Below are 15,061 nucleotides of genomic sequence, written 5' to 3' on the forward strand. Positions count from 1 at the left end.
GTTTTTCTAATACTTTTGTAAAAGCTTAATCCTGTGACAATTCTGAAATACATCAATGCAAATTATGTATCATCCTGTCATTTAAGGGACAAACCACAGGAATATGACTCATCTTTGTCATTAATTTCATGTTGGAGAATTAAGAGGAAGAGAGAAAGAATACTATAAAACTAAAGAATTATTTCAAATCAACACAGAATCTTGTGATTGATTTAAAATAAGGAAACCTAATGACAGTCACAGTAGAGTCACGTCTCTCATTTTCCTAAAAATAATCAAAAACCAAACAGTATTTAATTCTAAAGTATCTCTACTAACAATTTTGCAGATCAAACCACCAGAATTTTATATTTAGCATGTTTAAGATTATTATATTAGCCCATTGTAAACTCTTAGATTGTCTTTTTAGACCTTCATGTCCCTGAAAGGGAAAAAGTACGGTATTTAAACATTGTTGAATTAAAGTCAAAAAATTATATTATTTAATACTCTTAAATTCAACAAGTTTTTATTAAGTACCTACTATATAAGTGGAAATGCTTGCAGAGCCTACTGGATACAGTGTCACATTTCAATGTATTTAGATTAACTAAGCAAGTATATTTTACATACCATCCTACTTTACAAGAAGCACTCATCTTGGATAGAGTTGCCAAGTAAACCAGACACAAATAGAACTAATATTCAACTCAAAATAGAACAACTTATTCATAGTTACTAGGATCTAATATCCATCTATTTGTAACTGTTACAACTTTCCAATGCATCATCTTTTAAACCACTGAATAGACAGATTTTAGACAGAAAAGGAGAGTAAGATAAACACATTATTAAAAAAAATACTAAACAACCTTTCCTTCCTTTCTAAGTTAAAAATATTGGAAATATTCCATGAAATTCTTTTATTATTTCACCAAAGTTACAATACATAAGTACCTGATCTATTTTATTATAGATTTCCTCTTGCTTGTCTGAAATTTAAGAGTCATTTCAGAAACTGAATATTTGTGGATTATATTGTAAAGGGATTGCCTCATTAAAGGACGGATTCTTTTAGAGGATTTATAGTGTAACTAGACTAAACTGATAATTTCAACGTGTTAGGTATTTTTACCTTTTAGAAAACTTGGTGATAGACTACTTTAGAATTTTGGTTACTATTTCTGGTCAAATTTAATATACACCATCCTCCAAACCAAAATATCTCTATTCATTAACTATTGAAAAAATTATTAAAAAATGGCTTGCTTTCAGGTTGTCTCAAATGTTTTGCAAAGGATATATCTAATTACACTAGCATGCTTGTTTGCAAAGATAGCTATTTTGGGTCAACAGTATGATATTTTATTAAAGAACATTGCCCATACTGAATTAATTTTAAAATATCCATTTTACTCTACCTCACATTTTGGATAGATTACAACAAAGAATGTATACCTTTAATTACACTTTGAAATTTGAATACTTGGGCTATTTATTACACTTATATGTTTTGTCATTAAAATAGGTCATAATTTTATATTATCTGTATTTCTTATAATTTCAGCTTTATATTGAGAAAAGTGTGATTTTCAACAATGTGAATAGTTCAAAAAGGAAAACAATATTTTAATTTAATCTTACACAAATATTGTTGAAAATAAAATAAAACTATAAGCCAAAATTATTCCCACCCCCCCACCCCCCCAGAATTTGGCATTTATACCAAAAGTGATAAATTTGAGTTAATCAGGTTTAGACTTGTGTAGTATACAAACTCTATAGACAGAATGTTTAGATTGCTTAAAGTATCTTAAAGTGCTAAGTTAATTTTGAGGCAGAAGAATCAGCATTAAATTATATCTGTCCAATAGATGACCATACTCTTTATTCTTGGACATGCCTTTTTTGTCTTTGAGTATACATTCCATAGAATAAACATATCCTGTTTAATGTATCTTATTCACAGACAAACTAGATCCTGCAGTTTTACAAGGATTCAGGGCAGGAAAACCACAATTAAAATAAACCTAGCCAGTCACTTATTATATCTTTATATTTCATCCAACATGAAAAATTTAAGAATCCAGTCTGTATCACTGCGAGAAATAAGTTCCATGTTAATTCTCCAGAATACTATTTTATCCTTTTGTACGCAGAGGCACAGAGCTTGATATATGAGGTTGTCTCATACTTACTGCTTACGTTTCACCTTTAATTAGACTGGAAAATCACGCGTGTATATGCTCTCCGTCAGTCCATTCAACAAACACCAATCACCTGACCTATGCTCTCTCACAATTGATTTTTCCCCAATTCTGCCTAGATTTGCCTTAAGGACACTTGGTATACTCATTTGTCAAAAAAATGTCCTCTTCTTCACTAGAAAATGTTTTTTCCTTATTTATAAATTATGTTTTCAAAGAATATTTTAAACATATACATAAAGTCAATTTATGGAAAAATATTATATTATTAACATCGTGTTACACTTGGATTCAAAATAAGCAGATAAAATTTACTTAGTTTCAATTTTCTCAATCCTAACATATTAAATAAAGAATAGCATATATTTTATACTTTTCTCTACTTTTTCATTCTGTGTGCAGCTTCTTATCAATTTCTCATGTTTACAGGACTTTACCAGAAACACTTTATTTTATACAATATTTTCATTGCATAAATAAAATAATACTAGTTAAAATTATCCTGAATGAGATTAATAAATGATATGGAGGAAGAAAGTATTAGCACTTTATAGTTTATATTACTGGAAGTCATAATACAAACTTTAGAATACTTAAGAACTTAATTTATAAAAGCAAAGCAAAATAAAACTAATATATCTACCACTTTAAAGAAAGTCAAAATTTAATAATAAAAATTAATATTTAAATAGTAACTCACTGTTGACAAAATACCTTCACATATATTTGGATCATAAATTATTTCTAAACTAATGTTTTTGTTGATAGAGTCTCAGGAGAGACATAAGAAAAATTCACGTTCTAAGGAAAATACTTTATATTTAGAACTATTTGAAATGTTGACATCCCTTTCAAAACTTGGAAGACAAAACTAATAACATAAAATTTGTGAAAATGACTATCCACAAACCCAGCTTTAAATTATACGCATTTCTACTTAAAAATAACTCCCTCCTGTTATGAAGTAATATTGATTTTATCACTAAATACAACAAATGATTTTTTAAATTAAGTAGTGCTCATAGGAACTACAGCATTCCTGCAAAAAAGTACAATTGTGGCAGTTTACAAAAATGTCAAATACTTTGAGCTTCTTATGAAACAAAAATCTAAAATAAAGTAACAGTTGGATGTCAAAAATTATGGAAAAGTGATCATGTTATCTGTTCGATGAATTTATGGCAAATAAATATGAATTAAAATATTTAAATTAATGAAACAGGTATCCTGTAAACATTAAAACTCTTTGTTTTCAATTTCACTTGTTTGTTCAGTACACTTTCTTGTACTGAGAAAGAGGACTTTTAAAATTAAAATATATCAACTCGGTATAATAAAAACACTCTAAATTCAGACTGAACACTTTATTACCCTTGTGTAAAATTTTATATAAAAACTATTCATATATGCATTACATAATCTATAACCATTATCTTAACACATAAATTTAGAGGAGTAGTAAATTAACATGTAAAGCTGAGGAGATATTTGAAACACATATTTCCTTCCAGAGTAAAAATGCAATATAATGCTATATGGACTGATCATATCTTAGAGAGTTTTAAATTAATACATAGTTGATTGTATTTTTTTACATTAAGTTAGACAGTATTTTGGTGGGGGAGCACTGTACAACTGTTTCATTAAGGCATTCGGTGAGGTCACCCATTTAGTTTCATTGTGTGGGATAATAGATCCAGCTGGATTGGTTTGTGAATTCAGGTGGATGGGAAACTAAAGCGATTTGGCACCAAGGTAAGGATTCACAGAGTTATATCCACAGGATATATGCATTACGTGATAGTAAGAGACATTTACAACCCAGAATATAAGAGCAGGGCAGCCTCAAGTGACATCACCAAATCATCTGCCGCGTCAACCAACCGCCTTGAATATATATCCTCCACCCCACAGCTCGCCTCTCTCATTGTTAGCAAAGCTTCCCTTGCCTTCACCAGTGTAAGACAGCGTGTCTCTTCTTTAAAAGCAAGACATATGCTTACTCAAGTGAAAAGCAAATAAGAAAAACCAAAGGAACAGAACAAAAAACTAGATTGAGTAAAATTTTCACTAACTTGACATTCAAGTGACAAGAATAACACTGAAATGTTAAGGGAGAAATTAACTTGAATTGTCCAATCAGAAATGAAAAAAAAAAGGAAGGAAGGAGGGAAGGAAGGAAGGAAAGAAGGAAGGAAGCAAGAAAGGAAGGAGGGAGGGAGGAAAAAAAGAAAAAGAAAGGCAGACGAGCTGAATATCCCTGAGATCAAATCTTGTTTTTAACTCTGATTTGCTCTGGAAGCAGCCAACTGTGGGAATCTTGAATTTCTTTCTAAAAGAAATTAAATAATAATAATAATAAAGAGGAAGAGACTCTATTGCCTCATTTTAATTCTCTTCTAATTTATCCACAACTTATGTTTTACTTACAAGCATTTGTTACAGCAAAACTGTTGGCTGTCTCAATGTTGTCCACATGAGGTACCAAATTAAAAGGAGCTTCCGACGCATTGGGGCTGGTGTTATGAAGAAAAATTGCCAATCGAAAAGCAGTGTATTCCTGATCTGTGTTTCGGATGAAGAGACCACCTATTAAAAACAGCAGGAAAAGCACATTCAGTGTTTGCTCTTGTAAATATTATACCCACCCCAAGCGCTGTCAAATCCACTGCCATTCACCAGCACATACAATTAAGAAGCTATCCCTGCCACATCTTGGGAGACTGCCCTTTGTCCCTAAGGTGCATGCTTAGTATTTCAGTCTTCAGGACAGCTCAGCTTTTTCCTGTCCCAATTCGTCACGATCACAATGACCTCTGAGACCATTTAGTGTGTTTTCCTTTCTCTCTCTTGCCCTCCCCATGATTCCCAGCATACTGCTACATCAGCCAGCTTGGGGGCATTTCTCTCTAAGATGCAGCAGATGAACAGAAAAGAGGATTTGCGTTAAAATACAGACACGCAGGGATGTGGTAACACGCAGGGAAGAGGGAAATCGGAAAGGAGAAACGAACTTTGATTTTCTGCAGCTCGTGGACTCAGTCTAATTAGCTCCGTTGTGTGCACAGTCCACGAGAAATGATGCAGTGTTGAGGCTGGGCTTAGCTGGAAGAAATTCAATAGCTGCGTCCCATTAAAAGAGAGGAGAGGAGAACAGCAAGAAAAGGCAAGGATGGATAGGGTCCCTGGAAATAGAGTAGAGACAGAGGAATAAAGGCAAAAGATTCAAGAGGAAAATAAAACAAAAGGAGAGAAGGTTCCAGGAAACGGAGCTAACTTTGTAATCGGTTAACGGGTAGCTAGCAAAGGCAGGGGGGTGCGAGTGCAAACGCTTTTTTGCCCAAAGCGTCTTTCTGTAATAGCGAGCAAGCTGCGGCGTCCAGCAAGGGAAGAAGTGTATTTTTTTAAAAACAAACTCGACATCCCTTCATGCTCTAGAGAAGGGGATGAAAAGAAATATCACGTAAAATGTAATCAAACCCCACGGAGGTTTTTTCCAACTTATTCCAATCCTACTTAAGAGACTTGAGCCAAAGGTAGAAACGGGAGTATGGGCTGAGGACGGATGGGTGGGCAGTTCTGTGTATATTCCAACTGAACCTGCACCAAAGAGGCATTCTTTTTGTAAAGGGGAGAAAGGAAGAAAGAAGCAGAGGGGAAGGGAGCCGCCGAAGGTTCCCCTGAATTGCTTATGAGCAACTCATTTAACTCACTTTCGGCTATCTGCTACAGCCACCCACATGCACACCCCACCCGAGCAAACCTTACCTATTTGCACGCTGCTCGGAAAGGCTCCCATGGCGAGTCCCCAAAATCCAGAAAACAACAAGACAATCTGTCTGCAAATAATCCTCATCTTCTTTTCTCCTCTCCCTGGCGCGCGCTCTCTCTTTCTCTCACACTCTTCCTAAAGGCTGTTCAGAGAGGCATTGAAGACGATGGCGCTAAAATTAAAAACAATCAAAAAAAAAAAAAAAAGAAAAAAGGAGAGAGGTTTGGGTGGTTTATGATTATCACTGTTTCCTTTTAGCAATCCATCGCGAGCTGCCAGATTTTTCCCGCAGTCTCCATAGCCCTGGGAGAGGCTTTCTGTCCGGCTGCAAATGTTGCACATGCAAAAGATGGTGGTGGAGCGTCTAGTGGCTGCTGGCAGGGATGAGACATGCGCTCTGTCTTTGCCTCACTTGCTCTCGCGCTCGCCCCTCGCTTTCTCACATACACACAAACACTGGCGCCGCGGCCACCGCACGCGCTCCCCAGCTCGCACCCGCTGACATCCCCCCCAAGCCTGCGCCAGCTCGGAGCATCGCTGCCGTCCTCGCGTTCCCTCTCCGAGCGTGCAGCACTCGCTGCGCACACCCCTCGCCCACCGCTCGGCAATCTTCACCTCTAGGGCGCTCACCGGAGCGCCCCAGTCTCTCCGACGCTCCCGAGCCAGTCTGGAGACAGGTTTTTTCCTTCTTCTCACCACTCACTGACTCCTTCCTCTATTCTTCCCCCGTTCGCAGACGGACCTACTCTGGGGATGGGCACCCCCAGCGCCCCTCTCTTTGCTTTCCAGGCGCCTCTGCTTCTCCGCGGCACTTGGCAGGAAATTGGCCCGCGGGCCAGGTCTGCAAGCGCGGATCAGGGGCTCCGGGAGTTAGTACCTCCCAGGCCCCCGGCCCCCTGCCGCATTCTTGCAGGCTCGCGGGGAGGATCGGCTGCCTCCCTCCCCTCCAGCCCTCGCCTTCCCTCTCAGCCTCGCCCTCTTCTGCCACTGGGCTGCGCGCCGGGGACTTCGGTCCTCGCTGCAGCAAAGATTTCTCACCAGCAAACAGCCTGGGAATGTGGAGAGCCTGAGACGGGAATGGATGAGGTGAAGGGGCTCAGGGAGGGAGAGGAAGAGAAAAAGGGGCAACGGGCAGCTCCGGGCAGGTCTAAGAGGCTGGAGGAGGAAAGAATGGGAAGGGGTAAGGCTGGGGAAGAGACCCAGGGAAGTTGAAACATCCTAGGAAAGAGAGGAGGGAAGAAAAGATTAATTTAAATAACAAAGTTTAGGGTCATGAAGAGGATGGGGAAGAGACTGAGAAATGAAAACCGAATGGGGCCTCTAATATGTTCTTTGAAAGGCATGAAGCAGAATTAGGAATAAGAACTGTGTGAAGTATAAAGTGGTAAAAGTAATTAAAGACAACTTTCTGTACAGCGGCCTGTTCAGGAGGACGCTTTTTCTCTATGCTGTGGCCCACGTCAGGAGTAGATCCGGCACATTCAGGGGCTGATGGAAGAGGATGGGAAGGACAGTGGTTGGGGCAGCGGACACGTGTCTAATAGAAAAATGGGGTATTTTTCATGCACATCTGTTCTTAGCTGAGGTCTGGAATACTCACTTTATTCCATGTCACTCCAGGAAGACTTAAGCACTGCATCGATGATGTCAGTAGTTGTTTTGACCCGGTAGGAGAAAATGAATTATCCTAGAAAGTTTTAGAGCTGTGGTATCACTTCTTTGCCAGGGTCACCTTTAAGACTCCCTTTCACCTGGCTGTGATGGACAGAGTCTGTACCACACCCGGAGAGTGACTGTGGTAGTAGTAAATGACAGGTTTCTGATTCTTCTGTATGGCTTGAGGTCTTCTAATCTAGACAGTACATACAATTCCATTAAACTGCAAGAAAGTGTTTTAAATCTTCATAGTTCTTTGGGTGCCATTGGTTGGATTGTATCATTTTAGAGCCTGGAAAGTTGGGTCGCATCAGTTCGAGCCAAGTTTCCAAGGAATCATTGGAGGGAGAGATTCTCCTTCAAGATTAAGGAACCTAAAGTAGTGTCTCCTATTACATTTTACAAAAGACTACAGCAGTGTCTACGTTTATCTGATGTAATATTTGGGAAAAGAGGAGAATGGATTGATTAATGTGGAATTCTTACAAGAGGCCCCGGTGGTAAAGACTTATTTTGATATATGTACGACCCTTACTTCTTTAAGTCCCCTTTTGTTACATATCACCAATTACCTGTATTTGTAGTTTGTAGATGACATTTAATAATCTCTGCTCAAACTCGAGTGCTTCTCTGCAGAGTGCTTTTTTAAGTTCTGAATTTTGCTTTTAAAGTCACATCTCTTTTTTTATTTATCTACTTTCCTGTTACATTTCACCCCAGATTGTTATGACAAAAAACAACCTAATTGTGAATAATAGGATTACACAAATCATACATTTGTCATTTCAGTTTATAAGGCTTTAGTCTTGCAAGTCAAGTGGGATTTGAAATGTTTTCCTTTTTGTCTTTTCTGTCAGTGTAAAAACCAAGGCTGTAAATATCATTCTGTTTCTCTTATAAGAAGGTAATAAAATAGGCCACATAAAATTCAAATTGCATATAAGTTATATTACAATTTCAAAACCCACCAAATCATTAAACTCATCACCTAGTTGGGCAACGAGTGAAGCTCTGGCTGGTGCACAGAGGCAATTATTAACTTCTATTCTTCTCAAAATTGAAAGATTTGAGCTTTCATACGATGTAATGCCACCATCAATATAGATGCAGGACAAGTTTTGTTTTTCATCTACCCATCATGATGACACCTTGGCTACTATGACCACAGATGACATGACTGTATTTTTCCAAGATAGTAATCTGGTTTTTTGAATTTATATTTTTCCAGTTAATGAAAATATTCATTTACTTTATGAATTTAAATTATCTTTCTCTGTATGATATCTCTATCTCTACCTCTGTATCTGTAGATATATAGTCTTATATCATACATGTCTTTAAGATGCATCAAAAGGGAAAGAGTTTTGGAGTTGGTTAGGAAGAACGACAAGTGGAGGCTGGGGCAGATGGTGTGCATTCATAAATAACAGAAATAATCATAAGCAATGCAAAGACGAAAGAGTGAAGAATCAAAATGTGGCTGAAAACGGTAGAGCCAATGCCTGTGCTTTTAATCCTGAGTGTCTGGTCCTCTGAAGCATTTTGTAAATACGACTATGATATACCTCCTATTATCCCAAGTGTGAATTTACATACAGAAAACAATTATTTGAGCCTCTCTTTGGAGCATTTGTAAAGGCAGAGGTAAAATATCCTGCCACATCAGTATAAACAATTCCAAAGATTGTTACTAGCTGAGAAAACCACAGACATATATGTTTGATTTTATTGGTTTTGTATTATTCTAAGTGAATATTTTCACAATTTTACAAATGAACTTTACTAATATATTAAATAACGGCATCACACCAGAAGATTTCTAACATGCTTTCAATTCCCAAAATATCTGATCCTGTGAAGTCAATTCAGCCAGCATTTGGGCAGTTCTGCTATGAGCAAGGCCTTGATGCTGTGGGAAATCCACAGGTGAACATGCCACCACCTGTACGCGAAACACTCGCCTAGTGTGGCAGAATGTGATCACACAGCATCAATGAATTGCTGTCAAGGAGCAGAGGAGAAACAGCACATGGAGCATATCAGGGGAGGCTTTGTGGAGATTTTTCAATGAGAAGAGATATTTATAGATAGATAGATATAGCTTTCTAGGTAGAAAACAGAAAGTCACGTTGGACCATTAATGGAGCATGTTGAATGAAGTGTTTGGGATATTAAACCTTATTTGTCAGGGAGATGTTTGATATATATATATCAAATATGTATATATATTTTACAGAGTAATAGTATAATCAGGTCTGACACTTTTAGAAAGGGAACATTTTTGGTAGTCGAGGTCAGGGGTTGTTTGGTGATGTAGACCAGGAAAGGCAGGAGCCAAGACTAGTTTACAGACTGCTGTTTCAGAAAATCAGGTGAGATGGGACTGGACTGGAGTAGGACAGTAGAAGAGAGACAGGATGAGAGAGATAAGAGAGTTGTTGCTGAGGCAAAACTGACAGGTTACACTCACCCCTTGGTTGGGGGTCATGGGGAATGTGGCGCATATTTAGGGTCAAAAATATCTCCAAGTTGGAAACCTGGCTGTTCTAAAAAGAAGCTTCGGTAATCAGAGGTTGGCAATATCTTTAAACGGGAAAAGGAACTTAGGAGGCAGAGCAAGCTTGCTAGGGAGCAGGCTTTTCATCAAATTATTCGTCTACAAATGGTTTCACGTTGAGCACCTGCCAGGTGTGTTCACCGTCTAAGTGCTTGAGATATAAAGGAGAACAAAGCAATATTCCTGCTATCATTGGAAGATTCCTGATGTTTATGAATCCTCCCTAATGTGCCAGGAAGGGTGCTAAGGCCTTACATATATCACTTGACCTACAGAAAACTTTAGGTATTATTATACTGATTAGGAAACTCATGTACAGGTTAAAATTCTTGCTCAAAGTTATGTTCTTAGTAAATGTTAAAGCCAAGAGGTAGGGATAAAACTCAGGTCTGTCTGATTTCAGAGACCATGGTGTCTTCATTAAAACCTGCTGAGTTAGTGAACTTAAGGTGCATTGAGGGGTCTGGAAGCTGAAAAGTGGACTGGAAGAATCTACAACATTTAGAAAAGTAGTGTGGTCTACCTAAGGGACCTCGGCCTCGTAACGTTTCTGTTCTGATAGAATATATGTAAACTTTCCACACAGTTCTGGAACATCACAGGTGATTCTTATTAATAAAGACTTGCCAAAAAAATGTGATCAAGTTTCCAATAGAGGGAGGCACAGAGTGCCATGTGAGCAAAATAGAAAGTCTGATTCTGATGTTGAGGGAATTTGGGAAGAACTCACAGAGAAAGAATGTGAACTGAATTTTTACAGATGTGTAGAATTATAGGGTAGAGAAAAAACAATGTGCAAGACATGAGAGGGCATATGCCTTTCTGAAAACTGCTAAGAGTTTGGTATAACTACATTCAGATTGTTTTGGAGAAAGTGCTAGAAGTGAGGCTGGAAAGCAAAGCAAGGGATGGTTATGAACTGTCTCATTTTACAGTTTCATCTCCACCTCATAGAGACAGAGAAATTGTGCAAGGTTGTAAGCAAAGGAGCAAAATTATCAGATTTGCATTTTGGATCCAAAATCTTGACATAAGTGTGGGAAAGACTATACAACGGGGCTGGAGGCGGGGAGAGAAATTTGGAAGCTGAAGAAATAGCCTAGGTGAAAAATCACTGTGTGATCAAAACTAATAACAGTAAAATTTGTCATTTGACCCTGAAATCATACTGTTAAGTTTCTATGCCAAATATATACTAGCAGAATTATTAAAGTTGCATGCACAAAGCTATTTATTACAGTCCTATTTATTATAGCAAAAACACAAAACAATCCAAATGTCCATCGAGAAGAAGGTATTTTACTAAACTATAGTATATCCATGCAGTGGGGTGCTATATAGTTAGTTATTCAAGGAAAAAGTAGTGCTTTTATATATCACTGCAGAGTGATCTCAACAATATATTCTGTGAGAAAAAGCAAGGTAGAGACAAGTATGTGGCACACTAGAATTTATCTAAAAGGAGGAATATTTCCTTTAGGGACAGAAAATCAGGGTGGAGAGAAAGAAACAAATAAACCTTCCATAGATACTCAGAGTTGTATTATTTCATTTTATTTTAAAACATAATTCTGGCTTATCCTCTCTAAAGGGATATCTCCTAAGACAAAAATAATTGCAAGAAATAACTTACACTGCCCTCACTGATTGCACTGTTGATACAAGTATTGATATTGCTATTCTGAGACTGGTGTGTATATATTGTTGCATAAAGGAAATGAATTATTACGTTGGCGTTGCTGTCAAAAGCATGGGAGAAAGTTGATGTAGGTTTAAGATCAAAGAGGATAAGTAAAAAATCTGGTAGTTCTGAGTTTGAATTGGAAGTTTCAGAATGAATTAATGATTTCTTTTATATTTTCAATAAAATATGTATTTCTTAGTTCTACACACTAAAGGCTTAGAAATAATGACTAACCTATTAAAAATCAGCACCTGCTGTACAAAGGCTGTAGTATCTAATGCCATTTCCTACTAAAAGACATCAGAGTACCTTGGAAAAATGATTCATTCCCAGTCTAGTGAAGGAATTGTACAGGATGCCCCTGGAACAGCCTGTCATAACAGAAAGCAAGGAAGCTGTTATAATTACTGAGATCATGTCAAAAGTTTTCAGGAGCCAACTGGAAGATGTTCACATTCACACTGAAGATGGGAAAATTTAGATATTGAAGGGAATAATGCCTGCAATATATTATAACACATCACTGTTAAATCCATGAGATCATAATGATAATTTTAAGACAGATAGAAGCCTCATTGGTCTCCTTTATATGTTAGGAAACAAACTTATAATTTTTTAAAAAGTAAACTTCATTTTTGAGTAATTTTTGATTTGCAGAAGAGCTTCAAAGAAATTACAGAAATTTTCCCTATACCCCTCACCTAATATCAGTTTTCCTTAGATGTTGTTTTCTTATATTACTCTAGTACATTTGTCACAACTAAGAAACCAACACTGGCGTGTTACTATTAACTAAACTCCAGACTTATTTGGGTTTTACCAGTTTTTCCATTAGTCTATTTTTCTGTCCCAGGATCCAATTCAGGATACTTCATTGCATTTAATTGTCAGAGCTCCCTGGTCTCTTCTATTGTGTGACAGTTTCATTGCCTTTGTTTTTCATGCCCTTGGCAGTTTGTTGAGTACTGGTCAGGTGTTTTGTGGAATGTCCCCCAATGTGGATTTGTCTGATGCTTTTCTCATGGTTAGACTGGGGTTATGGATTTTTGGTGAGAAAACCATAGAGTTTGTGTCCTTTTTATCACATCGTTTCAGGAGATCCATGCTATTCCCATTGACATCACTTGTGTTAACCTTCATCAGTTGGTTAAAGTGTGTTTGCAAGATTTCTCCACTGTAAAGTTATTATTTTCTTATTCTGTATTCTATCCCTTGGAAATGAGTCACAAAGTATAGCCCGGGATCATCTTGTATATTTCCTGTTATAGCCACAGTATGATATATTTCTTCAAGAAATCCTATTTCCTTTTATTGGAGAATGCTATTTAAAATCCAAAATCTGAACGATGGATTTGCTCATTGTCAGTAGGTTGTTATTGCATCCAGGTTCTCACATAGGACAGAGCTAGAATAATAACCCATGTATACATATATATTTGTAATTGCTTCTCTATCTATCCATCTATATTTGTATTAAGCTAAACATGGGTTCATACTGATAACTCCAACTCAATTCCAGGACTACAGAGTTCATTCTAGCCTCGCTTCTTGCTTACCTTGGTTATACATCAAAAGGAGTAATACCTGCAATCTATTATAACATATCAATGTCAAATCCATGACATCAAAATGATGATTTTAAAAATACAGATAGAAGCCTCATTAGACTTTTATATAATATGAAACCAACTCATAATTTCTCTCCAACAGTGAGAAACCTGGCTCCCGCGATCAAGTAGAATACTTTTACTTATGATATCAACCTGAATTTATGTTTTCCAAAAACAATTGAATTTTTTATAGCATATTTTTTTTTCAGCCACTGATGATTACCGAAAACCCACGTCTATTGTTAATTACGTGCATGCCTGGAAAACATTGAATTCCATAGACATTAATATAAATAGATGACATTGTTTATGGCATTCTGTCCTATAAAAGGCCAGTGTATTATCCAAAATAATGCCAACAATTTAATAAATTTATTTATTATTTATTAGCTAAATCACTCCTTGGCAGGGCCAAGTTTCTTCCCAATGTGCGTTATATTTTTCTCCGATTGAACTGATATATTTTCTGATTTTCATATATTTTGGTGCAATCACTTTCCAGCAATAGGAACAATACCCTAGTGCCTCATGGAGTGCATCGCTTTACCTTTTTATCTATCTGTCAACCTTGCTTGAAATCAGCATGCTAATCTTGCCCTATAGCAGTTGCTTGATTAATCTTTTGTCATCTATCTACTTCACATGGTCTCTCTGTGAAACTGATTGACATTGCGGGTGACTTTAATGCTGATAAATGATCTCTCTTCCAGGACCACAGAATCCTCATTACACCAAAAAGATTACTTTCCTTGTTTTATGTTCCTCATTCTTCTCTGGACTCACTGTAATTGAATGGGGTCACCAAGTAGGACTTGGCAGTCTTTCCCTCATTCACCCATTCATTCACCATGTATTGCTGGAACATTTACTATAGATCATGTTATCATGAGGGAATGAAAAAGTATTTTATCCATTATGGCATTTGTTCCTTACAATTAAAGGATCTCAAACACAGACACATGTACAGAAACACACATATTCAGATGACTACAAAGAAGTATGTTGTAAACCCTACATTAGTGGTAGAAACCTGATGTGATCTCCTTCAAGGCAAGGATCATGTTATATTAAACATCAAGCTACCCCTACCCTAGTGCTACCTCCTCATCTTAATGTCTATTCCAGGATAGGAATGGTCAAGTAAAGCATCATGAAAAAGTTAATATTTGAGGTTGATTATAAAACACTGGAAGGTTTTCATTAGTTAACAAATGGAGGAGCATTCTAGACAGAGGGAAGAGGAGAGTGTGCATTAGAAGCAATGAGTAGCCCAGAGATAGGAATCATCATGGGGATTAGTAGCCAGTAAGGCTTAGAAGTTTGAATAAAGCCAAATTCGGAAGAGCCTGGCACATGTCAACATTAAATAAATATTTGGTAGATAAATTGGCAAGTGATAAAATGGGGCTTTGAGCTACAGATTTCTCCCAGACCTTGTTTGTTAACAAATACGATTGTGTTTCTTTAATGATGAAGTCACAGGCCAGTTTGCTTAACATGATTCATATACAGGCAGTTGATGGAGAATTGATGAAATTACCCGAATAATAAAACTTTTCCAAAATGGTATCTCAGATTTTAAAAAGTTAATGTTAG

At 37.0% G+C, this 15,061-nt stretch overlaps 1 protein-coding gene across 3 annotated transcripts in view; it reads right to left on the reverse strand.

The window, feature by feature from the left end:
* The window catches only part of GRIA4 (glutamate ionotropic receptor AMPA type subunit 4), a 357,209-nt gene extending 351,025 nt beyond the window's left edge, over positions 1–6,184 (reverse strand). For all 3 annotated transcript variants that reach the window (XM_058545312.1, XM_058545313.1, XM_058545315.1), the window contains exons 1-2: positions 5,955–6,184; positions 4,617–4,775 (exon numbers count right to left, since the gene is read on the reverse strand). In XM_058545312.1, the coding sequence (XP_058401295.1) occupies positions 4,617–4,775; positions 5,955–6,042 (247 nt within the window). In that variant the 5' untranslated portion in view covers positions 6,043–6,184. The remainder of the gene's footprint in view (positions 1–4,616; positions 4,776–5,954) is intronic.
* Between the last annotated feature and the right edge of the window lie 8,877 nt (positions 6,185–15,061).

Source organism: Diceros bicornis, chromosome 7 (genome assembly GCF_020826845.1).
Source record: "Diceros bicornis minor isolate mBicDic1 chromosome 7, mDicBic1.mat.cur, whole genome shotgun sequence".
NCBI classification, from domain to species: Eukaryota; Metazoa; Chordata; class Mammalia; order Perissodactyla; family Rhinocerotidae; genus Diceros; species Diceros bicornis.